This window comes from Lichenostomus cassidix, chromosome 24 (assembly GCF_008360975.1).
Source record: "Lichenostomus cassidix isolate B80296 chromosome 24, HeHo_3.0, whole genome shotgun sequence".
Classification (NCBI taxonomy): Eukaryota; Metazoa; Chordata; class Aves; order Passeriformes; family Meliphagidae; genus Lichenostomus; species Lichenostomus cassidix.
Genome location: NC_139504.1, coordinates 5,642,968 through 5,669,986, shown reverse-complemented (window position 1 = coordinate 5,669,986; position 27,019 = coordinate 5,642,968). Strand labels below are relative to the sequence as shown.

Genomic DNA, 27,019 nt, shown 5'->3' with positions numbered 1-27,019 from the left:
CCGCTGCTCTCCCGCCAGCCCCGCGCTCCGCCCGCCGCTGTCCCGCCGCTGTCCCGCTGTCGCATCCCCGCGGCTGGAGCCGCCCATCCCCGCCGGGGTGAGTCCGTGGGGTTCGGGGGAGGAAACTTCGCCCCCTCCCCTCCCCTGCCCTCCCCTCCCTTCCCCTCCCCGCAGCAGCAGCAGCGGCAGCGGCGGGAGAGGCAGAGAGGGAAGCGCTGCGGGAATTCGCACCCCGCGGCCGGCGAAGGGAGCTGGAGTGGAAACAGGTTGTCGGGATCTCTCGGCGGGAGGAAGGGGAGGCTCTGCTCGGCCGCTAGCCAAGCCTGGGCTCTGGGAGATGGAGACGGAGCTGCTGCCTCGCCAGCCGGCGGTGTGCTGAAGGGATGGACAGCGAATTGCTGCGGGAGAGCCTGGCCGGGATCGCCGCTGCCCGGGAAACTGAGGCACTCGCCGAGCTCCTCGAGTTCCAGCTCAGCCCGGGGTTTGCCACGGCAAGTTCCACCTGCGCCACTCCCAGCTGGCAGGGGTCAGGCAGGTGATTTTCTTTCTTTTTTGCTCCTCTGCTCGTGAGTGAACGCTGAGCGCCGGAAAGTCTGCCTGAAAGCCTGGGAGAGCTTGGGGAAAGCCACGGTGGAGAGTTGGGGCGTTTTGGATATATTTGGCACGAAGTGTTCACACCTCTGCTGGAGGGATTCGTATGGCTTGAAGGTAAGGGATTCGCGTCGTGCTTTTCTCCCGGAAATTTCAATGTTGTGAATATCCTGGTGAGGGAAGACAGACAGCAGTGGCTGCTGTGATCACCACTGCCTAGAGATGTGAATAAAGACAGGGGGAAAAGGAAAATATTTGTCATTACACCAAAAAGATCCATTAAGCTGCTCCCTTCCGCTGGGGAAGAGGTGAGAGCGGCTTTTCAAACTGAAATTCGGGCTGTCTCATTTCTCCATCCAAACCAGTCACTGCGAAGCAACAAACAATTGTTATTGTATGCTAAAGAGGCACTCAGAGCTGCTGAGAAGCTCGGCTCATTTTGGGAAGTTTGATGCTTAACGTTGCTCTCGCACAGACACAATGGAGAGAGAGTGACAGGGAGAAGTGGAGGAGGAGGATGTGGAGAGGATGTAATGTAGGTACATTGCAGCTCCCCAAGGAACCAGATTGTTCTGTTGAATTAGTTGAGGCAAAACATTCTTTTTTTTCCTCTCATCACACTCCTTTTTTTACCTCTGGTGCTGTGAAACTGGCGTCTCTCAAAGTGAATTCTCAATTCAAAATTGAATTGTTCTCCTGATGCAAAACCACCTTCCCCAGAGGAGCACAAATCTGCCACCCTTTCCTGAAGAACCCCTGGAAGGAAACCTCCCAGAAATATTCCCCTGAGTGTTACAAGCAGATTTTCTACCAGGTTTAGTCAGCTTTGTCTAAACCATTCCTGTCCATATAAATATTTTTTCCCCATTGCTTTCCAGTCCCAAGTTCCACCCAGCTTTTTGGAACCTTTTTGGAACCAGTGGACAGTGTGGCTTTGGGGAATCACCCAGCAGGATGGTGCTGAGTCCTGCTCAGCGCTGGAGCATTTCTGGTCTCACTTGTTGTCTGTAGGTTGTTTCTCCACAACATAACACATCCCCCCCTTGGCAATTCTCAAGTCTCTCCCTCAGCCCGACTTTCCCACATGGAGCTGCAGAGCTCCCAGCATGTGGAGCATGAATCACTGCTCCTCGAGTGGAGCTCCGAGGGAAAGAGAAAAACAGCTCGGGTTGTTTTATAAATAACCAGCCAGGGTTGTATTAGAGCTGGTCAGGTAGGTTACACATGCAAATCTGCGTGGGTTGGGTTTCCTCCGTGCTCAGGGATTCATGGAATTGTTGTTCTTTAACCACACAATGGAATTAAGAACCAACAACCTGGGTTTTTATCTCTTTTGAAGTCATTGCTGGTAGTAATCTAGAGAAAACCCAACCTCTTGGCAGTATTTCTGACTCCATCAAGCAGAGTGTTGTCATTTTTGTTATTTTCCCTCCCCTTTTCACTTCTTTTCCACAATACAGAAATCATTACACACAAACCTCTCCTCTTTCCTTCCGAGCAGAGTTTTTGTGAAAGAACTTTCCGCTGCTTTACGAACCACTGTGTAAAATCTGCTGTGCTTTCCACGTTTCCACGTCACTTCCATGGCCACATGCAGAGGGTCACTGCCACACTGGGAAAGCAAAAATGCAAGTTTTAGGCCCTAGAGAGAAGCTTGTGACCATCAAAATCAGGGGAACATTCCTGTGGGTACATTTGAGGTGACATTGGCTGTACCAAGACCCAAAGAGCTCCTTCCCTGTGCCATTCTGCTCCTGTGCCACTGTCACCCTGCAGGGAAGGCTTGGGCAGGGTTTGGGTTGGATGAGAGGTCCCACAGTGTCCCCATGTCCATCCTGACGCTGCTCCCACATCCCAAATCCCCTCTGAGGTGAGCAGGTCCCACCCCTGAGCCTGCCAGGCCGAGGGGACAGGGATTTGTCCTCTCCCTGGTGTGACAGGGGTGGCACAGCGCCGTGTCCCCGTGCCAGGCAGCAGAGCACTTCATCTGCTCCAGCGGGAGAAGCTGCCTGGAGAAATCCTCACTCTGCCCTCATGCCATCCATGGATGCTTGCAATTGTCCCCCCCGGGCTGTGCCACCAGCAGGGGTGACAGCAAGGGACAAACCTGCTGGGAAATGCAGCTGGAAGAGCAGGAAAAGCTCATTCTGCAGCCAGGCTGAGGGCTCTGAGCAGCTCAGAGCAGGGAGGACCTGTGACAGAGCTGTCCCCCTCAGTGACAGGCCTGGAGCAAAAAGTACCATTCTCTGGGTGTCCTTCCCCTAAAAACCATCCTGTGCTCAAAATCAGCAGATCTCCACTCTGTGTGCTTCACCTTTGGAGTTCTAAATCCAGCTGGTGGAGCCATGGAATATCCTGAGCTGGGAGAAACCCCCAAGGGTCATTCTGTGACAAACATCACACCCAAATTCTTGAAAACAACAACCACCACCACCAAAAAACCCTTTGAAAAACACTTATTTCAAGGGTTTGTAGCTCTGCAGTTGTGAACAGGAGGGATTTGGCTCACGCCGCTCACAATCCTTTCAGAATAACTCGTTTTCAATTTCACCCTCTGTGCACAAATTCCTTGTGAACACGGAGGAAATCTGGAGCTCAGGGCTGGATTTCTCACACGCCCAGAGCTGATATTCCAGCGCCAGGAGATGGAGGACAGGGAACACATCCATGTTCAGCTGGAAATCCTCCTGCCACAGCATGTCTGCATGGAAAACGTTCCCAAACGCTGTGGGAACTGGGGAATTGCGATTCCAAGGAGAACAAGTCCACAGATTGTTAATAAATGCAAAGAAAGCGGGCTGGCACAGCAAACAGTTGGGTGACGGGGGAGTGTTTGCAGAAATCTCACAAACATTGCTCCATTCTCACACTCCTTCCCAGGCAGTGGCAAAATCGGGTAAAACCATCCCAGACTGGTGGGACTTCGACCCGCCAGGGTTACTTTTAAACGGCTGCAAGAGAAAACACAGTGGGATAAATGTCACCATGTACTCAGGGCTGGAATATAGTTTTGTCTGGGATCAAACTTGGCTATCATTTCCAAATAAAAACTTTTTCCCCCGAGGAGCAGGGAGAGCGAGCAGTGAGTTCCAGGGTGCTGCCAGCGAGCTGCTCTGGGGAAGGGGGAGGCAATTGTTTAAGTCCTGTCAGATGCATCATCCCCTGTGCTGTTACAAAACCAACCTATATTCAATCTGCAGTGATTGCTAATAACTATTAACTCCTCTCCCAATTGTTCCGCTTCAATCATGTTTTCTCTTGCTGTCCTTCACCTGGGTATTTTTAGCATTATCATTTTTTTTTTTTCCTCCCCGAAGATGTGACTATGTGTTCAGTTGCAGCTTCTCTGTACATCCCTCCCAATTATCCTGGTGGGTATTTTTCTCTCAACCCCCCAGAATGGGTTTATTTCTGGTTTACTCTTCCCTGTTGGTTTCCATGTGGTTATGTGGGAGGCTGCACTTTCTTTATCAAAGCAGAGAGCCATGATTAGTCCATTCAGAAAATGTAAATGCAGCCTTATGTGTTCTGGAGCGCTGGGGAGAGGGAGAGACTGCAAGGAGCAATAAAAGCTGCGATAATCGAGCCCAGCCCTGCAGGGATGGCCACACTCCACATTTCTGGGGGAGTTAATAAACCCACGGAGCAGCCTGAGGAGAGAAACCTCTGCAGCCTGGCTGGGCATTCGCTTGGGTTTGGAGCTCCTTTCCCTGTGATTTAGCCCAAATTTCTCTGTAGCCTCAGCTGGGCTTGGGGTGAGGTGTCCCAGGATCTGCAAACACTCAGTGGCTGATAAATACTCATATAAATACTCATATAAATACTCATATAAATACACATATAAATACTCATATAAATACTCATATAAATACTCACATAAATACTCATATAAATATTCATCTAAATACACATATACTCAGATAAATCTTCACATAAATACACACAGGAAATACATGGATTTGGTTCTTCTCACTGCTCCAGGTTGCCAACTGCCAGCGCTGGGGATGGATCAGCAAAATCAACCCTATTGAGAGTGCTCTGTGCAATCTGCAGCTCCAGGGAGAGAAATGAACCCTTCCCCACAGCTCAGGTTTTTCAATCAGCTCCCCTGAATGCTGCAGCTGACACACTCCAGCACAGAACTCGGAGTTATTACCTCAAATGTGGCACCTTGCAAATTACTTGTCTAAACTTCCATCCTATTTTGATAGCTCAGGCAATCTGGAGCTCCAGCAAATTAAGATTCTCCTCAACAGGCACTCCCTGACCCTCAGCTCTTTTCTATCTGCTTATTTCAAGCTTTTACATATTCGTATGATGGCTGAGAAAAGTGTGATTATCTTTGGGATTGCTGGAGTCTGGAAATAGAATTCCAATATTTGATCTGTTTGCTCTGAGCACCTTTGAGTCCCAGCCTTGTCTCCAGGCCAGGACACCTCCAGCCTCCTTGAGACATCCCCACACAGACCTGGGAGGTGAATTTTAGTCACCCAGCTCTGAAAAGCCACAATTATAAAGAACTCTCTAATTTAAAAAAAAAACCAAACCTTAAAAATAGAAACTTCTCCCCCCTCCACATTCACATCCATATTGTTGAACAGGAAGAATCACTCATGTCCCACTCCATGAATCATTCATCACCCCCAGGAGGTTATGGATGCTCTAAAAATGTGTTTGTGAGTACCAAAATGGGGATTGGAATAAATACTACAGCAGTACTTCAGCCCACCATGTCCAGGATGTGTAAAGCTCCTTAATTGCCCTTTGATGGCAAAACTGTGAGAATCAGAGGGTTTTCTTTATCTCACTAACTAGGGAATCAAAAAGTCACCATCAGAATTTCCACGTGAGTAGAGTCCTAAATATTGGTTTATTTTCATTTGTGATGCATGACTGGGGATTCCAGGCCTGTGCCAGTATAGCAGATTATTTAAAAATTATTGTTGTTATTATTTTAAAGCATTACTATTATTATTAGTATTGTTTTACAATGGCACATAAGGTACCAGTGAAATTTAAGTTTCTGCTTATCTTTCCTCTCTAGAAAACCAGACTAAAAGAGGAGCTTCCCCCCAAATTTAGCAATTGGCTGTAAAGCAGATTTAGTGTTTCCAAGCACAGCACTGAGGCAACTGCTGGAGACAGATCTGCCAGGCCTGGGGGCTCCAGATTTATTATTATTTTACATTTATTACCCTGGATTTATTTCCAGATTTCAGACACGGACTGAGAGTAAATCCCAGCCTGTTTGTCACACACAGCTCCCACCCACTTGGATTTATATCCATGGATAACTCCAGAGCTTCCTCCCTGCCTGCTGGGCATTGGCTGAGCCTGGATCATTGGGAACTGATCAATACTATTGGGACTGGGCAGGGACAGAGCCAGGGCTGCCTGGGAAGGGCTGGGGATGGAATCAGCTCTGCCCCAAAGGAGCTCTTGTGCCCTAAAAGGCTCTGTGGGTTTGGGGTTTGTCATGGCAAAAGGATTTGGGGGAATAAGGGGTGAGAAGCCCAAGGGCTGCAGCACAGCCAGAGCTCAGGTGGCTCCAACAGCTTTGGAGACCTGAAATTGGGCAAATTGCTGTCCTTGTTCCCAAAGAGAGTGTGCCCATGGAGCAGATGTGCTGGGATGAGGCAGCACTGGGAAAAAATGTCTTATTTTGGTGCCTCAGTGTTGGTTCTGGAGAGCTGAAGGAGCCAGGGCTGCCTGAAAACTCCTCAGTTTAACTGGTCCCACTGAAAACCAAACCCCAGCAGTATTTGCACAAAGTAGCTGCTTTTCTCAGGAGTTTTATCCCTTCCTTTCCCCACCAACACTCCTTCAGGCATTTCTCTGCCAGCACACCTTGTTTAGCTGCCAACACTCCCTGTTCATTTGGCCATTTTGCCATTCCCTGGTCCCACAGCACCAGCAAAGCCCAAACATCCCCTCTGGAGCACAAACCTGCATTTCTGGGAGAGATGTGGCACCAGTGAAAGGAGAAATCCATGTGCAGCAACCCATCCTGTGGGAGGATGTTTGTCTACGTGTGATGTCTGCCTCTCTGCACTTGGCTTTGTCATCCTTCCCAAGTGTTATTTTTATTTATCTCAAGGGGTTTTTTTGTTGGTTTTTTTTTTTTCCCTTCTCAGTGTGAAGGAAGAATCAATTAGGAAATTACAACCCTAACAGAAAATGACAAGGAGGGATGATAGCAAAGTCAAGATTCTTTAGGGCTACACTTTGCCATTCCATTTTCCATTGAATTTCTGATCCAGGAGGCCTCAGAATCACAACCACCAAACCTCAGAAAGAGACATTGTTTGTAGACACAATTAACACACTTTAGAAGAAGAATGAAAATTAAAAAAACCAGGCAAAGCAATTCCTAAAGAGAGTTCAATACTACATGTCCTCAGCAGCCAGTGTTCCCACAAAGATATGATTTTAAAACATCTTTAAAGTGTCAGGTGTGACAGCACAGTGACCACTGAGAGTGACTTCTGATGGGAGAGAGAAATCAAAGGCACAGGAGCAACAGCAAGCCCTGATCACAGAGCAAATCACATCAGTGATTTCTTGGGTTTTTTTTCCTGGAGAGAAGCACAGGAGCATGTAAAAGAGAATATTTATTTCAGGGTGACCAAGTGCCTGCAGGAGGATTTTTTTGGGGATTCTGTTCTCCTTTCACCTTCAGCAGGTTGGGCACCTGTGCTCAGATCATGCACATTTTGCTTTTAGCCCTCTGCACCCTGAGATTTCCATTGCTGATGAATTAAACAGCCACTGGAAACAGCCCTGGGTTTAGTCCTGCCTGAACTTCCCCAATAATCATACCCAACACCTTAATTAAAAACATTACAGCTCCTTGTAACGCTTCACCTGAAAGAATATCTGCTCCCTGCCAAGCAGGGGGAAAATATTCATGGCTTTCTGGAGCCCTGCTAATGACTTTGTGGATTAAAGGAATATGGAAATCATGTGGAATTCACTGTCCTGATGGCTGGATTTAGGAATTGGGGTGGTTAGGGGTGGATTGGCCACTTCCCAGCAGGCTGGAAATAAATAAAACTTAACAGAGTCAAATCAAACTCAGGAGAGCAGCAGCTGAGGGAGGGCAGTGAGGCTAGGAGAGAGCGAGAGAAATTCCTCAGATCATTCCAAAAACTGAGCTTTGAACATCCTTTTCCCCTGGCTGGGGATTTGTAGTGATTCTACCAACAGGTTCTCTGGAACATGGGAAGAAAATATTTATCTTTCCAAGGTTTTTTTGGGCAGGATCAGCCCAAAGCCATGAACTGAGCAAGAGATCCTCTGGCAACAGGTTGGGCACCTGAGAGTCCAATCTATTTTTGGGCTGTGATCACCCAGGAGCTGTAATTAGACTGCAGCATGTTAATGAGCTTGCCTGAATTTACATGAAGGCCTGTGGGAGAACTTCAGTTCAGTGCCTTCTGCTCAGACAAAATCGGATAAAAACCTTCAACCACTTTTGGAACAGTTGGGCTCAGGGACAGGTGAAATAGCCAGGATTTCACCTGGAAAAATGCCATAATTTCACCTGGAAAATAGTCATGATTTCACCTGGAAAATAGCCATGATTTCACCTAGAAAATAGTCATGATTTCACCTGGAAAATAGCCATAATTTCATCTGGAAAATAGTCATGATTTCACCTGGAAAATAGCCATGATTTCACCTAGAAAATAGTCATGATTTCACCTGGAAAATAGCCATAATTTCACCTGGAAAATAGTCATGATTTCACCTGGAAAATAGCCATGATTTCACCTAGAAAATAGTCATGATTTCACCTAGAAAAATTCCATAATTTCACCTGGAAAATAGTCATGATTTCACCTAGAAAACAGCCATGATTACACCTGGAAAACAGCCATGATTTCACCAGGAAAATCATCATGATTTCACCTGGAAAATAGGTGGCACCACACATGATGGAAGCAAAATCCTTCCACTCCCAGATTTCCCTGAACATGGGAGAATTCAACACACACTGAGGCCCCTCTGCTCATGGAAATTTGATTGGCATCAGAAAAACAGTTCCAAAGGCCAGGCAGAGAAAAAAAAAATACCCCAAAACGCACAGAAAATCCCCCAGGGTAACCAGCTGAGCATGGAAACCTCACTTCCTCACTTGAAATCCTAACACTTTTGCAGCTGAGGGAAAAATCCACACGAAATCACAGCAGAAACCCCACGGGGAAGAACACCATGCCTGGGAGCAATAATTCCTCCAAGAATGTGGGTTTTGCAGCAAAACAAGGAAGAGCAAAGAAGGAAATTTGGGGCTCCATGTGAGCTGAGCAGAGAGGAGACACAAGGATGCAGCAGCAGCAGGATGGAAAGGGAGCAGGGAGGAATGAAATCTCGCAGATATTAAAGGTAATGAGGCGTTGTGTGCAGCTGGAAGCCTCTCAGGAAGGTCAGAGCCAGAAGGTCAGGCAAACACTTGTCCCAGAGTGGCCCCAGGGCAGAGCAGGAGCCACAGGAACCTCCAAATCCTCTGCAGAGAGCAGATGCTGATGGCAGAGCTGCTGAGGCAGCAGAACTCCTGCATGGCAGCAGCTGGGGAAGGATAAATCCAGAAGGAGGTGCCTCATCCTCCTCTCCTCCTGCCTGCAAAAATCACAGAGGTGGCTGCTGGAAGTCGGGATTGGAGCTGAATGGCTGAGCTGGTTTAGCCCGGGGATTAAATGATTACAGATCATTAGGAATTGGAATTGGAGGAGCTCTGCATGGAGGAATATTTGCAGCCAACTCGCCTTCCCTGTGGGGTTGGAGGCTGATCTGAGCTCCTTCGCCAGGAGGGACAGGACAGTAATTCATTAAGTGGTTTTTTTTGAGTTTTAACTGCTGGAATTGGCACTTGGAGGGAGGGGAAGGCTGTGCTGATTGACATCCTCGGCAGAGCTGCTGCTCTGAGCTCTGCCAAGGGACAATTATTAGTTATGGACAGTTTGGGGCAAATTCCCACAAATCTGAGGAAAAGAGAAAGGGGGAAAAGGAATTCTCCTCTGGATTTCACTCCTTTTGGGGAGCATTTTTGCAAACAAGCTCAGGGCAATGGAAAGAGCAGGTGTTCAGCGAGTGCTCCGTGATGTAAGTGGAGGGCAAATATTTGATGGCTTCAATCTGAATTATTATTATTTGCTTTTAATAAAGTGGGGCTGAAGGACTCAAGAGCTAAAGGATCCTGTGCCTGGTGCTGCATAAACATGGGGAGCCTCACTGGAGGGGAAGAAAAAGGGTTTATTCGGCCAAGGAATTAACACAATCGATTCCTACAATTAAATCCTTTTACAGTTTCAAAATGCCAAGTGCCAGAATGTGAACATTAGACAGACAAAACCAAATAATAGAAAAAATTTCCTTAAATATTTTACAATTTCAAAATGCCAAGCGCCAGAATGTGAACGTCAGACAGACAAAAACCAAATAATTAAATAAAAATTAAAAAAATCCTTAAATATTTGCCACATTCTAACCAGTAAAAGTAAATATTTTGCTCCAATCTCAGCCACTTGTGTACGTAACGAAGAGGGGTGGGAAGTGAAGAGATTCAACCTTTCCAATTCCTCAAAAATAATGCAATTAGCCCTGTGAGTGATCAAGGGTTATTTGCAGGCACTGGTGGCTGATCTCAAGCACAAATTCTAAAGGAACACAGATCAGCAGCATTCACCAAGCTGGGAATTTATTAGATTAGTCAGAGGCTCAGATCTCGTCAGAGAGATTTGGCATTAGGATACAGATAAAGGAATTATGAGGAGGGGAAGAAAAAAAAAAAAAAAAAGGGCTTTTGTACAGAACAGGATGTTGGGTCTATAGTGATGCAATATTTAATAAGAGCCAATATCTTCCAGGCTGAAGAGCTGACAGAGACCCTGTGAGAACACAGGCAAGGGATAAATCCTTCCCCTTCAGCCACTCAATAGCAAGATGTGCCCAATATTTCAGTCAGAAATTATTCTAAAAAAGCTTTTTCTGCCCATGCTCTCCACCCAGCTGGGAAGGGCTCAAGTGGGCTGTGGCTGGAGCAGCTCCAGCTGGAGGAATTCATCTGCCAAGTGCTGCAGAGATCAAAGCTTGCCCTGTGCCCACAGATTGGTAAATCAAGAGGATTCTGTGGCTCTGCTCCAGCACCTGCCAGGCAGGAGTCAAACCTCTCCTGAATTCCAGGGGAGAGCTGGGCTTTTCTGCAAGGAGATTATTGATGGAGGGAATTATTTATACCCCAAAACTGCCCCTGAATTGGTTATTTATGAAAATAAGCCCCAACCAAACAACTCCAATCAATCCACTGCAACATCTTGCTGAAGTTACTGGGTTTGACTGTTCAGCATGTTGCAATGAGAAAATGTTAGAATTGGAGGATTTCTGATGAAACCACGTTTGGCTGCAGGTCTTGAATGAAGAGAAGGCCTTAAAAAAAATGGAATCTGCTTTTTATTAGCAGCAGGAGAGGTTAAAGGAAATTAAAAGAGTATTCCCTCACTTCTGGGGGAGATACCAGTGAGTTTTTTTTCCTTTTCATAAAGACTTGCAAAGAAACCTGGGAGGAGGAGATTCTCAGAGGGACTGAAAGCAGCAGGCAATGAATTCCCAGAGGAATTCAGCCTTGGGAGATCCTTCTCCAGATGGTGCAGCCTGGGGTGAGCCCTGGATTTCAGCAGGGAAGGTTCTGGTCCATCCCAGGGATACAGGAAAAATGCTCTGGGGAAAAAGAAAAAATTTTTCCCTTTCCTCCCTTCAATCCAAAGTCAAACTCAGGCAAAAATCCCACAGGGAAAGAGGCATGGTTGAAGCAGCCCCACCCCAAATGGAGAACTGAGAAATCTGCCCTAAAACCAGGAATTAGCCCCAAAGTTTGGAGTTAGGGCAATGGGATCATCCTGCCACCCTTCCCGGGGCAAGGAGACCCTCAGCATTCCAGAGAGGAGCTGGGGAGAGGTGGATCCAGCCTGGAGCTCTGCAGGGAGCTCTGAGCAATGCCAGGGAAGTGCTGGGAGCAGCAAATCCCGAGGAATGACAAAGAGCAGCTCCAGGGTGACTCAGAGTGGCTCTGAGGTGTTCTATCCCCAGGCAAAGCTGGATCAGCTGCTCTGGGGGATGTGGGAACACTTCCAGCAAGAGGATCCCTTTGGATCTCACACAAAACCAGGAATGTTTCTCAATCAGAAGTGAGCAATAGCTGTAATTAATATATCTTTGATATCTCAGAGGGCAAAGGCTCTGCAGGATGGAGAGAAGTGGAGGAGGAGGAGGAAGATGTTCAAGAGGCTTTTGGAAAGAGATGAAGGGCAGAAGGTTGTTCCAGTGATGAAATTAGAATTCAGCCCCCCAAAAGCCAGGATTTTTGTCTCTAATTCTGCCCCTGTGGGTGGCTGAAGCTTCTCCTGGTTCCTGGAGAGCACCGAGAGAGGAGCTCTGCCTGTTCTGAGCGGCAGGCAGTGCTCAGGTGGGATTAGTGCCCTGTCAGTCACGGCTGTCACCTCCTGCTGCAGCCCCAGCTCTCAGCCCGGGGCACTCAGGGATATTTAAAGCCACCACGGAGCCAGGATGGGGTTTTTCAGCAGCATCAGCAGCACTCTCAGGTCAAGGCAGAATTGATAATATTTTCCTCATTCCTGATCTTTTCTCCTTCTCCTCAGTACCTGCAGACACTGGGCAGGAATAAATGGGAAAAGGTTCTCACTCTGTTACCTTCCTTGCTCTCCAGGGAAGCACAGCTAGGAATCCACAGCAATTCTGGCCTTACATGCGAAAAAAAAATAGTGAAACTACTCCAGAAACTGCCTTTTTTCCCCCCCACAAAACCCCTGAGCAGCTCCTCAAACACACTTCCCCCTTCTCTTTCCCTTCTACATCCTCCCTCCTCCAAAAAAATGTTATTTCCCTCGATTGGAACATCTTTGTCACATTCCCAGTGGAGCCCAGAGAACATCTTGAGGACAGAAAGGATGTCAGTTTGACAGCTTTCCCATGGCCCATTGATTCCAAAATTTCTGAGGAGGATGACAACACTCAGGGAGCCACTGTTCTGTGCAAACTCCACTTAGACATTGATTTCTGCGCCAAGCCCTTGGAGAGGATCTGTCTGGGAGCAGCTCAGCCTGATGGGCACCTCTGGGCAGCAGCAATTAGCAGGAAATATCAATCTGGAGAGATCTGCCAGCAAAATCCCTCAGGGGAAGCAGGTGGAGGCTGTTCTGAGGCTGCTGGGGGAGCATTTCCCACTGGGACATTGCCACTGGTGGCTTTGGCTGCTCTTTTGGGGCTCACAGAATCGTGTCTGGAGTCTGGAGGAAAGCTTAACCCTTCAAAGCTCTCCCTCAACTCCAGATTTTATCTTCAGTGCATAATTTCTGAGGCAACACCTTGGAGAATTGCATGCAGGAGCAAAGGCTGGCTGGAGTTTTGGCCCCAAATCTTCCCCAAGCAGTGAGAGAGTGACAGTCTGACAGCATCAGCCCTGCCAGGGATTTACGCCAGGGAATGTTTACAGGGTGAGAACCAAAAGGAGAGTTACACCTTTAGAGAAAAAAGGGTTTCAGATCCTGCCAGAGAAGGGTTTTGCTGGGCTGTGAAAAATCCCACATTTGCCAGGAGATCTCGTGCTTGTTTGCCATGAGTGCAATGAGCTGATCCATCGGGAGGAGCCAAGGAGAAATCCTGGCATGGCAAACAAACCATTTTCATTCTGCTCTCTGGAAGGGAGTGGGGAGCTGACAGCACAGGAGGGGAAACCTCTGGCTCTGCATTTCTCCCTGAAATTCCAGGGAAAACGCTGGAAAAATTGCTCCCCGGGCAGATCAGCCCCTCGAGGGGTTTCTGTGATGATTTTCTGCTGCTGCATTGCTGCCACCCAAGCAGGCTGCACCCTTGCAGCTCTGCCCTGCCCTTGACCTGCAGCAAATCCTGCAGGATTAGCTCAGCCACCCTGGAAATCTGGGGGGACTCTGGTGGGAATTAGAGTGGCTTTGCTGCACTTAATTCACGAGGGAATTTGTTGCCTTTCGGACTCTTCTCCCTCTGAAACTGAGGTTGTTTTTCCTCTGTACAGAACCTCGACAAGGGCAGAGCCAGCTGCACATTTCCTCATGTTTTTTGATCTCTTCCCTCTCTCTTTTCCCCAGGAAAATGCAGCTTTCTGGGCACAGGCAGGGAAAAACACTCCTTTTCCTGCCTAAGTGCTCCTTTCTTCTCTGCTGAGGAACTGTCAGCACTAAAATCCAAAGTGCTCCTCAAAGCAGGACTGAGAGACTCACAAAACACCTTAATGGCCACCAAAATGCTGCCAAATGATGCCAGCTCTGGGGCTGGAGAAAATAAGGTTATTTTTAGGACTGAGAACTCTCCAAAGTCAAGAATTAACAGAGTTGTCCATGTAATTGTAGTTTACCATGGGGATATGTTTTGGATACAGCCTTTAATTGCATGATCACAGCTTTAATTTTTAGGTTTTGGTGGTTTAGTTTCCCTTTTTCACACAAAATGTTTGGAAACCTTTTTCCGCTTTGTTTCCCCAAATTAAAACCTTTTCTCCTAAAACCAGAAACACCAAATCTTCTCATTTGCACAACGTTCAAACATGATCTTTTCGCTTTGCTCGTGATGCATTTAAAGGCAAAAAAATTATTACTGTAAAAACAGTTCTATTACAAGGAAAAGAAATCTGGTAGAAGACACAGAAGGAAATGAAAGGAGATTTTGATGATGCAGGGATTTTCACACTCTCCCTCCCCACCATTGAGTAAATTCCTGATGAATGGACACAAGAGATGAGCTATAAATGGTTCCTCCAACTCCACCACGGAGTTGTGACAGCCTGGGATTGCTGGAATTGCTGTCCCCATCTCCCTGTCTGTGGCCTCTCCTTTCTAAATCCAATTTTTATCCCTGCACTCAGAGCTCAGAAAAATCCAGAACAACCCCAAGGGCTGATCCTGCCCATCCTCAAACCATCCCATCCCTTTTACACCTCAAAGACACTTTTCTCCATGTCCTGCTTTTTTTTTTTTCCCCCCTCTTTCCCACCCTGCATTTTCTGCCTCCTCGAGATAGTTTTGCATTATGAAAGGGCAACGGGAGAAGAGAAAAAAAACTGTTGCTGTATTTAGCATTGATTTTTCCCCTTCACTCTGAGTCACAGAAGCTAACATTTAATTAATTTCTGACACTTTGACAGCTCCTAAGAAGACATTTGTAGAGCTATCAAGTGCTGCTGATAGCACTGTCAGACAGACACTTTTTGAATTATCAGCTATTAAGGACCCATATGCAACAAATTTCCAAGGATTATTATCCAAATTGTTCTCTGAATGAGAAAAGCACACAAAAGCTCAGTGAAACATAAAGAAACCATTGTTCCCGGGTGAATTTGATATTTGCAAATGTTTTGCTATTTTGATCACTTTACGTGGTTTAATAAATCGAAGGCGCTTTGTCTTTTATTAAGAAAAAAAATTTTTTTTCTTAATAAAAGTGGCCCTGGGTTGGGGTGTCTGAGATTTTCCTGGTCTCAGTGGTCTTGACAACTTTTTCCATGGATTTTTCCCATCATATCTAATGTAAACCTCCCCTGGCACAAGCTGAGGATTCTCTGAAATGCTCAGGTGAGCTCACCCAGCTCCACCTGCACCACTGGCTTGGGTATGCAAAGGTCAGGAGTTATCTAAAAACTGAAATTTCATTCTCCAATTTCAGCCCAAATTGCTTCTGCTCTGTGGAAATTCCTTCCCTAAGTGGGAATACAGGGAAAATCCACACCACATCCTCCTTCAGCTTGCTTTGCTCACCTCCCTCAGCACAGAGGAGCTTTTGCTGCCTGCAGTTCCACCTAAAGCCACTCAAACCTCTGTCCCGCCAGCAGAATTCCTCGAGGATATTGTGACAGCACAGAGAGACAGAAAAAGTCCAAAAAACATTCACAGTGGATAAAATAAACACCAAAACCTCACAGGTTCTAGGGAACCCCACAGGAATCCCATATTTTTTCATATGCCATTGGTCAGGGAACTGTGGGGATCTGCTGTGGTGACAAGATTTTCCAAGAAAAAATAGGAAAAGCATGTTCCCAGTGCCAGAAGAACACTGAGGGCTGCAGGGTGGCACCAGTGCTGTCCCCAGCATGTCCCCCTCTGTGACCTCACTGGGGGGATGGCAGAGGCAGCACAGCCCCGACTGCAAAGCTGCTGCTGTCAGCTTCTATCACTGTCACCGTTCAGGTCTTGGGTTTTAAAATTTATTTATTTCGCTGCTGGAGGAAAAGAAAAAAATGAGGAAAAGAAAAAAATAAGGAAAAGGCAAAAGAAAAATAAAATAAAAGGAACACAGCCTAAAGCACATGGGAAAATAAAGCAAGTGGGTCATGGCATTTCTGCCCTGAACTCTGCACACCTGAGGGGAGCAGGGAATGTCAGGGGACAGACAAAAATCCCAGGTGCTCTGCCTGACCTAAGTGTAACACAGAATAACTGGCAGAGAAATCTAGGGGTGAGCTGCAAATCAAACCTCACTGCCAGAATCCCTGCCTGGATCAGTTCTGCCTCCCCTTTCCAGCCCAACATTCCACGCAGAGCAAGGAGAACACATTTCAGGGAGAACACATTTTAGGGAGAACACATTTTAGGGAGGCAACGCGACAGCACCAACCTAACCATCCCATTTTTATTTTCCACGCTGATCTCACGGCCTCTCCACCACCTCTGCTCCAGGGTGGAGCTGGCAGCCAGCACTTCCACCCCCATGGATCCCCTCAACCTGTCGTGGTACTCCGGGGAGGACAGGAACTGGAGCAGGGCGCTCAACGCCTCGGCGGCGCCGCACAAACCACACTACAACTACTACGCCGTGCTGCTCACCCTCCTCATCTTCGTCATCGTCTTTGGCAACGTCCTGGTATGCATGGCAGTGTCCAGGGAGAGAGCCCTGCAGACCACCACCAACTACCTGATCGTCAGCCTGGCCGTGGCTGACCTGCTGGTGGCCACGCTGGTCATGCCCTGGGTGGTCTACCTGGAGGTAAGGGCTTGGTGTCCCTGCTGGTGTCCCTTCTGGTGTCCCTTCTGGTGTCCCTTTTGGTGTCCCTGCTGGTGTCCCTTTTGGTGTCCCTTTTGGTGTCCCTGCTGGTGTCCCCTTTTAGCAGCCTGGAGATCAAATCCTGGATTCCCCAAAAGTGCTTTTCATTCCCTAGATACAGTTTCTTTCATTCCCTAAACGGCAGGATTTTTCATTCCTGAAATTGGGTTTTTGCGTTCCTGCAATTGAAAAAAAATTGCCATTTTTTTTCCCCAGGAGATGGATGTGGGAGCAGGTGACAGGCTGGCTCAAAACCCCACTGCTGCTCAGGAGACTAAATGACAGCCCAATTGCGCCAGAAAAACAGGGGTCAGGGCGGAAAGGACCCCAATTTTGTTTTTAAAACCACACCGTGGGCATCACACTGAAACCACATCAAATTTGTGGAGGTGGAAGAGACCCACAAGGATCATTGAGTCCAGCAATCAGAAAAAATAGCAATCAAGGCCTGCAGGAAGGCAATTGTGGAAGCAGGATGGGAATCCACAGTTTTTATGTCACAATATAGGAGAGAAAATCACTTTTCACACCTCTGCCTTTAGCATGGTTTGGCACAAAACCATCCCGAGCTCATTTAATTCCCAGGCACTCATTTATGAGAGGCAATGATAACACAGAGAGGAAGAATCCATAATCAATGAGCCCATCAAGCCCTGATGCAAAGCAAAACAAACCCACTGAGGTGACCCGGGCTGGGAGAGAGCACAGAGCTAATTATCACTCGATTAATGATTGTTTTCGTGGTGCTCAGAGAACAGAGCTCACTAACATGACCACAGGCAGAGCCTCTGGGACTTTTCCTGTCCCTCTGCTCTGCTCTGCTCCTGTTTTACCATAACCCATCTGAAGCAGAGGCTGAGCTGGGTGAAGCATCACATCCTCAACCACAAGGATCTCTCAGACCCTTTTGATTCTAAGGCAGAAGAATAAATCACAGAGGATGCAAAACCCTCTCCCCCTTCTGGGCTCATGTGCAGGGCTTGGTCAGCAACCACAGCTGCATTAGCCTACCAAGTGGGACAGTTTTTGATGTCACAAGCTTAGGCAAAAACTGAAATCAAAATGAAACAGTTGAAAAAAAACCCCAGCCTTGGTGCAAACTGATCTTTTACCTCCAAAGGTGCTCCTAAAAGCACCAAGAGAAAGAATTGCTGCAGTTCCCAGCTTCTCCCATAAAGCCCAAACCATGCCCTCAGGAAATTGATTTTGCAGAGGTTTAGATCTGGCTGGAAACCTTTGCCTTTGGGCAAATTCTCCTCAAAGTTCCTGATGTAACTGTCTCTGAAGTGCTTTTTTAATCACTGAGTATTCATCTGTCACTCAGGCTTCAATGCAGTCATTCTGCCTTCTTTATGCTGCCTATGGTTATGTATATCAGAGCAGAAATAACTGAAGAATAGATATCTTATTCATTCTATTTTCAAATGCAGTAGGGCTCTATTTTTGTTAGAGGGAAATATACCTTTTTTTTCATCACATGTCAAACACAGCAGTCCGAATAATTGCTATTAAACTTAATTGGCAAAGTTCAGCTCCAGCAGCAAGAGAAGTGAGGAGAAAAAAGGCTACTGGTGACTGGAAGTGTTATCATTAGTTCTTTGTCTTTAGCACGTCGTGGGGAGTGTTAAAGGGATTTCACTCTGAATTAAACTCATTTTGTTCACCCAAAAGAAAAAAGATAAAGGTGAGGAATGTCTATCAGGATTTTTTAAACTAAGAAATGAGGGGAAGCTCCTGCTTGTCTGCTGCTGACCTTTGTTCAGTATAATTGGGAAAATTGTCCAAGAAAAGGTGTAAGTACAATTAGAGATGCTTGGGAATTCAAATGAATGTATTTCCTTCCTCATTCTGCCTTGAAACACTTCAGAGAGCTGTTTAAGCTCCTTTGCCTTTCCCTCTGGCCCGGAGGAGCCTTGTGCTCCCTGATCACAAAAACCCCAGGTACTCTGCCTGACCTCACTGCAGCACAGAATAACTGACACAGAAACCCAGGGGTGAACTGGAAACCAAACCTAACTTCCCAAATCCCTGCCTGGATCAGTTCTGCCTCCCATTTCCAGCCCAACATTCCACGCAGAGCAAGGAGAACACATTCCAGAGAACACATTTCAGAGAACTGCACTGTGAGCCCAGGTTTGCTGCAGGGGTGGAATTGGGCAGGATGGCATCCTTGGGGGGATGGCTTGGTGCAGAAGGGGCAGAGCTTGAGCCAACACCACTCCAAGCACCCTCCAGCCTCTCTGTCTTCGTGCCAAACTCTCCTCTGTGCCCTCTGCCCAGCCCAGGGCGTTGTTCACCAGCCTCTCTCTGTTCACTGCTCTTCTGCAGGTGGTTGGCGAGTGGCGCTTCAGCCGCATCCACTGCGACATCTTTGTCACCCTGGACGTCATGATGTGCACTGCCAGCATCCTCAACCTCTGTGCCATCAGCATCGACAGGTGAGGCCTCAGTGCCACCAGGCTGTGCCACACCCAGGGCAGCAAATCCCAGCCAACTCTGTGTGGTTTTACATGGGAATCAGGGGCTTGGAAACTCTGAGTCCCAAAAAAACTGTGTGGGTTTTTTGAAGAGCAGTTTAAAGGATCTCAGTGAGCTCTGAGCAGGGAATTCTGGTCAGGAGGCATAGAAATCCCAGTTGTGAGGATGCAGAGGGAATTGTGTCTATGTTGCCACGAGTTTGGTCCTTCTGTTTATATTCTGGGAAGGAGTGAAGGAAAACTGTGCTGAGCTGCCCCAGGGCACATGTGAAACCTGCCCTGCTGCCATCCCCTCGCTGGGCCAGGAGCTGGGCTGTCCCCAGCCCTTCAGGTGACAATGTGTGTGTCCCTGCAGGTACACAGCCGTGGCCATGCCCATGCTCTACAACACTCGCTACAGCTCCAAGCGCAGGGTCACCCTCATGATCGCCGTGGTCTGGGTGCTCTCCTTTGCCATCTCCTGCCCGCTCCTCTTCGGCCTCAACAATACAGGTGAGGCTTGGGCCACCTGCAGCTGCCTCCTGGTGTCCTCCTGGTGTCCTCCTGGTGTCCTCCTGGGTCCCCAGATAGCCAGGAATAAACGTGGGATCAGGTTTGAGGTGTATCTGAAGTGTTCTCTCCCCCTGTCATCCCTATTTGCAAGCTGCTCCTGGGTCTGTTTCATCTCTTGCTGCCCCAGACCAGAGTTTCAGGCTCATCAGAACTGAAGGGTGATGTAGAAGTTCACACAACACTGCTCAGTGTTGCCTCAGCATTTGCCCACTACAAATTTAAAATCCTTCTTCAATCCTTCTTCTATTAAAACACATGAAAAGGAAAGCCAAGGGGCAAAACCTTCCCTGAGGCACCAGAGAAAACGACTGGCAGCTCAGCCAGCAGCTTCCTGGGAAGACTGGGCTGGACACAGCATGGGATCAGCAGCCTTGAGCTGCAAGGCAAGGGATTTTGGGACAGCCAGGGGTTTTGGGGCGCTGTGACTCCCTGCAGCCCGAGGGGAGCTGGCCTGGTGCTCCTCAGGGGGGACAACAATCCCGCGAGGCTTTCTCTTGCAGATGACAAGGAGTGCATCATCGCCAACCCTGCCTTCGTGGTGTACTCCTCCATCGTGTCCTTCTACGTGCCCTTCATCGTCACCCTGCTGGTCTACGTGCAGATCTACATCGTGCTGCGGCGCCGCAGGAAGCGCGTCAGCACCAAGCGCAGCAGCCACGTGCTGGACTCGGACACTCAGGCACCCCTCAAGGTACCCAGCACTGCCCAGCCTCTCTCCTCCCTGCTCAGCATCCTCTTCCTCCTGCCCCAAACCGCCCTGGCTGCACTGGGCCGAACACTGGTCATCAAGGGGTGGATGCTGTGGTCAGTTTGGGGTCCCAGCTGCACATTCTGGGGTCCAAGTTGCACTTTCTGGGGTCTCAGGTGCACATTCTGGGGTCCCAGGTCTCTGGCTGCTGCTCCACATGCCTCCCCCTGGGTCTCAGGGGTTTCTCCAGCAGCAGATCTGCACCAGGAGCTGCTGCATTAACCCAGAGCATTTCCTTGGGCTGGGCTGGGCTGGGGACCCAGGAGCTGCACCACTGTTTGTGCCAGTCCTGCAGAATCACAGAATCGAGGGATGGTTTGGGGTGGAAGGGACATTAAAGCCATCCTTTCCACCTCCTGATGCAGGCAGGGACATCTCCCACTATCCCAGGTTGCTCCAAGCCTGTCCAACCTCACCTTGGACACTTCCAGGGATCCAGGGACATCCACAGCTTCCCTGGACAGCCTGTGCCAGGGAGGAATTTCTCCCTAATATCCAATCAAAACCTACCCTCCTTCAGCTTCAGGCCATTCCCCCATGCCCTAATCACTCCAAGCCCCTCTCCAGCTCTCTTGTCACCCCCTTGGGGTGCTCTAAGGTGTCCCCAAAGCTCAGGGCACAGCTGGGGTGCACAGCTCATCCCTGGGAAGGACAGCTCTGCAGGGAAGCAGTGAGAGGGAGCCCAGCTGGGCAGGCTGGTGTGAATCCACTTGTCCAAACCCTGGGCAGACCCAGGGGCTCCAGCTCCAAACTGTGCTGCCTCAGGGCTGCAGGAAAGGAGGCAGGGACAGACAAACACCAGCAGGTCGTCGAGGTCACCCTCTGGTGACAAGCACAGCAGCCTCCATCGCTGCTCCTCCACGGCAGTTTGCCATCCTGCTCGGCACCTCAGCCACGCTGACGAGTTCCTGATTCACTCCTTTGTGTTCCCACGTGCCTCCCTTAGCAGCTCCCCTTCCCAACCCCTCTGTGCCTGTGTAACCTCTGAGCTGGTGCTTGCCCCTTAGGACAAATGCACTCATCCAGAAGACGTCAAGCTCTGCACAGTTATTGTGAAGTCCAATGGGAGCTTCCAAGTTAATAAGCGCAAAGTGGTGAGTGTTAAAGAGAAGTGGGAGCTTTCCAGAGCCTTCAGCCTTCCCCTTCTCCCTCAGGACACGAGGTTAATTTATGTAGGGTGGGAGAAAAATAAGAGCAAAGGTTCAATCTCAAAATTTAAATAGTCTTCCCATTCCTTAGAGTGAAGCAGGGGTTTTCAGCTCACGGAGCTCAAAAAGCCAGATTAAGCTCACCTAAAGATCAGCTCCAAAAGCCACGGCATTTGAACATTTTTGTGCCTTTGATTTCCTTCTCCTCTCTGTTATTTAAATCCTGGACTGCATTGGCTTCGTTGGGTTTTGCTTGTTGATTCCATTTTTATTTATTCGCATTCCGAAAACCTGAACAAAACCTCTGGAGAGGGGAGGCAGCTTCTCTCCCATTTCTGAGCCTCTTTGTGCAGAAAAGGAGAAACCTCCAGTGCAGCTCTGCCAATCCCCAAATACCAATCCCAAAATATCCATAAGCACAGCACAGCCCTTTCTCCAGGCGCCACGCAGGGAGGGAGAAGAGGGACTGAGTGCTCTCCAGCATCATCCAGCTTCACTCTGTAAGGAATGTTGGTTGCTCCTCTCTGTGTATTTACCTGTCATTATGTTGTGGACATTTGATTCTTGTCCAGGAGGCAGAGAGTCACATAGAAGAGATGGAAATGGAGATGGTGTCCAGTACCAGTCCCCCTGAGAAAGCCGCCCTCAAACCCACAGCACCAAGTAACCACCAGTTGATTGTGCCAGTTGCTTCTAATCGGGGCAACAACTCTACCCTGCAGGCACCCCTGAACAGCCCTGGGAAGGTGGAGAAGAACGGCCATGCCAAAGAATCCCACCACACAGCCAAGGTCTTCGAGATCCACTCCCTGCCCAACGGCAAGACGAGGAACTTGCTCAAGGCCGTCATCAGGAGGAAACTGTCCCAGCAGAAGGAGAAGAAAGCCACCCAGATGCTGGCCATCGTGCTCGGTGAGAGCGTGCCCTGGCTGCCCTGGGGTCCTGCACAAATCCCAGTCCCCATGGCCAGCATTTCCCAGCCCCTCTCACAAACAATTTCCCTGGATGCATTAGGGAATAGCATCTGTATCTTTTTAGGCAAGAGCTGCCCATGGCAGGGTTCATCCTCCCAGGCAAACACAGCTGGCAGTAATGCATCAAAGGTTCCCAAAACTGCCCCTCTCGGGGCCAGCTGGGCTCCCAAAATGGGGGAAGAGCTTGTGGGCTTTTTGGAACAAAAGGCAGCAGAGCTCAGCAAGGCTGGCACCTCTAAAGGCAGAGTTTCTGCTCTAGCTGGGCTCATTGCACCAATAGAGAAATCAAAATTTCTGCTCTATCTGGGCTCATTACACAAGCAGAGAAATCAAAATTTCTGCTCTATCTGGGTTCATTGCACTAATAGAGAAATCAAAGTTTCAGCTCTGTCTGGGTTCATTGCACTAATAGAGAAATCAAAATTTCTGCTCTATCTGGGCTCATTACACAAGCAGAGAAATCAAAATTTCTGCCCTGAGCTCATTACACAAGCAGAGAAATCAAAGTTTCAGCTCTGTCTGGGCTCCTGACAGGAGCAGAGGAGTTCTTTAGCACCTGGGTAGAGCACAGAGCAGGAGGCTGAGCACGCAAACACAAAGCTTATTCCTCTGGGAAATATTTTCCCCCTTCTACCAAGGAGAACCTCACTGTTCTCCCAGCCCGAGAATCTGCCCAGCTTTCAGCAATCAAAACCCTCCTCTCTCCTTTTCCCCCCCAGGTGTTTTCATCATCTGCTGGCTCCCCTTCTTCATCACTCACATCCTGAACATGCACTGCGACTGCAACATCCCGCCGGCCATGTACAGCGCCTTCACATGGCTCGGCTATGTCAACAGCGCTGTCAACCCGATTATCTACACCACCTTCAACATTGAGTTTCGCAAGGCTTTCATGAAGATCCTCCACTGCTAAAAGTCACAAACAGCACCCGCAAATTTTTTTAGGAACGGAGGGGGAAGAGGAAGCGACGCCATCCACGCGCGGCGGGGCGGCCGGGGAGGGGGCTGGAGCTTTGAGTTGGGCACAGCTCAGTGCCCGAGCGCCTCGTGGGGATGCAGCGAGCTGGGAGGGTCTGTCACCCCCCCGGGTGACCTCTGGACCTGCCCCAAGGGCGCTTTGCAGAGCCACCCCTGCGCTGTGTTGGAAGTGGAGGTGCACAGATGGAGGCACTCCCGCTGGGTGCTCGCCGCTGGCCGCCTGGCCGGAGGGCACTGGACACAGAATGGCCACGGGGCCACCGCAGGCTCATCGGCACAGCTCTCACCAAAGACAAGGCCATCCTTCCCGCTTGGAGCCACACAGGGCCTGTGTGCAATAGCTTTGCCTTCACCTCGAGCTGACCCACCCGGCGTTTAACTGCTGAAGCCTTCCGAAATTCGACTCAAACCAACCTGAACCCTTCCCGAGGTCCCCAGGTGGGTCAGAAAGGTTCTGCCACCCCCAGAGCCGAGCCCTGCAGCAGTGTGGACCTACAAGCCATGGCTGGAAGGGAGAAAGAGGCATCAGCCTCACGCCAAACCACTGCATCGGTGTAAATAGGAATGAATAGGGTGGATTTTGGAGCCCGAGCCAAAAAATAGAAACAGAGATGGAGAGAGAAACTCAAGGAGTGGAACCTTGTCTTGCATGGTGTTCATCCACCTGGACCCCTCACCTCTCATCAGCGATTTCTGCCCACCAGCATCTCATCTCCTGTGCCCAGGGGACGCTCAGCAGGGCTGGCAGGGTGGTGACAGTACAGACACGAGGTCACCGTGCCAGGGGAGCACCCTGAACACTCCAGCCAGCTCAGGGCTGGCTCTTCTCACCCAAACCAGGAGCCCCAAGGAGCACCTCGGGGCTGATTTGCCTCTGTCTCTCCCTGGAGAGTGCAGAATAACATTGTGCCTAATTTAATTAACAGTCAAGGAGACAAAACTGTGCATTTTGGAAAAAGCCAGAATCAAACCCCAACAAAGCCCCTACCTGGACCAGCTGCTGTGTCCAAGCTGGACTCTGGGAAGGTCTGGATGTTTCCAGCACCCCTTGCTCTCTGCTATCTATTTTTCCATGGATTCTAGGAATTAAACCCCCTAAGAGCATCCTTTCACCACGCTGAAGCTGGCACTGCCAAACCCACGCTGCACTCGCTACTCGTACTCAGCTCACACTCTATTTTGAAATATCTCTGTAAATAAAACACAGCAAGGTGAATAAAGGTCTGGCTAGAGATTCCTGTAGGATTGGGAGCAGCAGAGGTTGCAATAGCCATAAGCAGGGCAGATTCCCAGGGTGGAAAACAGTTTCCTGCTGTTTTCCAAAGGAGTAAAAACAATTGGGAGAGCAATAGAATCCCTTTTCTCTCTATGCAGTGTGTGGAATATTCCCTCAGTTTCTGCTTCAGATGAGGTGAAGATCAGCCAAGGTTTCCTTTGATTCCCTGGATTTCCTGTGTTGCTAGCAGAGCATTTTGCTGTGCTGCTGGGATGAGTTCCAGCTCTGATTCAGGAAGAGATTATGCCAAGCAGCTCTAACACATAATCTCAGCTGTTTCCTAAAATCGAAGCAGCAGTCCCACCTTAACCCAAAGGTTTCTGTTCTAAAGCTGGCATTCCTGGCACGGGCTGAAATCCAGGGTTTCTGACATTCAGCCCACAGCCCTGCGTGACATTTGAACATTTTTCATAGCCAAAAACTGCAAAACTGGGAGCACCAACTGGAGAGATCTCAGGCAGACATGAGCTGCTCTTTTCCCCACCCAGTTTGAACCAAAAAATTCACTCAGAGATGGGAATCAACTCAGACTTTTATCCCAATATTCATAGAATGATGTAAAGTCAGGAGGTTTTGGGGCAGAAAAATAGCAAAAAGCTGCTAGTCCATTTTCTAACTTATTTACAAGCAGAAAGATCCATTTGACTTAGGGAATTAACAGGTGGGGAGCTGAACCAAAATAGTAAATAATGCCATATACAGGGAAAAAAAGCTTTAAACTATTTATAAGTTGCCACAGGTGATGCTTGCCCTGCACTAAAACCTGGTGTGAGCCCTCAGGATAAGCAGAATGTGGGTAAAATCTTAACTTTGTGCCATAATTTTACTTTGTGTCCAGTGTTTTAAGGAAAATCCTCATCTCCAATGCTGTGTACCTTGCCCCCAAAATTTTGTTTCTGAATTTAGAAGCAGAACCTCCTAGCTCAATCCACCTGAACCACTACCTGAAAAACTCTTCCAGAATGTCGTGGAGGGGGAAAAAAAAGCTGCTGAAAAAGGGGGAAAAGGGCCCATGTGCTTCAAGTGTTGCCAGCTGGGATGAAAAAACCCAGGTGTGATTTCCCAGAGCTCCAATATTCGCTGTGAGGAATTACCTGCAGCCCCTCCTTCACCCCCAGGACATTTGAAGCCACTCCTTCCTCAGCTGTGGCAATGTTGATGTCCCCAGTGCCCTCGGGGAGGTGGCAATGCCAGCTCTGGCCAATTCTGCAGCAGATTTTCTTTCCCCACGAAACTCCTACACTTCCAGACAACAGAGGAAAGCACTTTGCACCCCTGGATGGAACATTTTGGGACACCAAACTCAGCCCACCTCTGGCTTCCCAGGGAATAAAGCAATGCCAAGAGCAAGGACAGCCTGTGCTGCCAGAGAGAGCCAGGGATGGATGGAAGCTCTTTGTGGGAACTTCTCAGAAGTTCAGCTGCACCCCAGAGGACTCTCAAACCCAGACCTCACTGTTCCTTCCACGCTGGAGAAAAAAACAAACCAAACCTCTGCTTCCCCAAGACCTCTGCTGGTGGTGGGAAGGGTCCTGAGCTGCTTTGAAAAACCACCTTCACCAGAAGATTTCATTTCTTTGTTCCTCAAGAACTTCAGACCCTTGCTCTAGCCCCTCTTTTGTGGTTCATGATTTATAACTGAGGCTTTAGTTCTGCTTATGGAGTCTTCCTGCTCCTGCTTTCCCTCCCTGTGACTCCCAGCTTGCTCAAGGCCTGGCTGGGGCTCTCTGCACCCCAAAAAGGTTTGAATTAAAAGCCAGTGAATTCTGCCTGCACTGTATTTGCTGCTTGCCTGCTTGCTCCCACTCCACAGAACTGTTTATCTTCCTGGCTGAAGAGTAAACTAACTCCAGTAGGTTTAACCAGCTTATCCAATCCTGCTGAAATTTAAAAAAAAAAAAAAAAAAAAAAAAAGGAAAACGGGAAAAATAAAGCCACTACCTCTTGTGGTGAAAATCTCCAGTGCAAATGACTCCCGAGGGAGTCAGGAATGTATAAAATGCCCATCACAGGTACATGTGACACCAACCAATGTCTTCATGCAGCACTGTAATTAAATAGAGACTTGCACAAGCCAGCCTGCTGTCGATCTGATTGTTTTGTTGGGTTTTACACCAGCTCTGAGTTCTGCTGCAGAGCTCAAACTCACACAGGAAAATCTGCCTGCAGGTGGGATTTGTCTTTATTCTGAC

General features: G+C 48.6%; 1 protein-coding gene across 3 annotated transcripts; it reads left to right on the top strand.

Annotated features, from left to right (window-relative positions):
• DRD2 (dopamine receptor D2) lies at positions 1-26,896 on the top strand. Of its 3 annotated transcripts, none has more exons than XM_085081717.1 (8): positions 1-708; positions 16,311-16,617; positions 19,003-19,112; positions 19,507-19,643; positions 20,204-20,394; positions 21,459-21,545; positions 22,172-22,511; positions 23,293-26,896. In XM_085081717.1, exons 2-8 carry the CDS (start codon positions 16,342-16,344, stop codon positions 23,484-23,486), a joined length of 1,335 nt encoding a protein of 444 aa, XP_084937843.1. In that variant the 5' UTR covers positions 1-708; positions 16,311-16,341; the 3' UTR covers positions 23,487-26,896. The 3 variants fall into 3 exon arrangements, with proteins under 3 accessions (XP_084937843.1, XP_084937844.1, XP_084937842.1); XM_085081718.1 differs by lacking the exon at positions 1-708 and adding an exon at positions 15,804-16,036 and having other exon boundaries at positions 22,322-22,511; XM_085081716.1 differs by lacking the exon at positions 1-708 and adding an exon at positions 15,804-16,036.
• The last annotated feature ends 123 nt before the right edge of the window (positions 26,897-27,019 follow it).

Bases quoted from the DNA above. Each gene is read 5' to 3' on its own strand.
- DRD2 (XM_085081717.1), top strand. From the start codon at position 16,342: ATGGATCCCCTCAACCTGTCGTGGTACTCCGGGGAGGACAGGAACTGG. The intron at 16,618-19,002 runs GTAAGGGCTTGG...GCTCTTCTGCAG, and splicing joins CCTGGGTGGTCTACCTGGAG to GTGGTTGGCGAGTGGCGCTT. The intron at 22,512-23,292 runs GTGAGAGCGTGC...TTTCCCCCCCAG, and splicing joins GATGCTGGCCATCGTGCTCG to GTGTTTTCATCATCTGCTGG.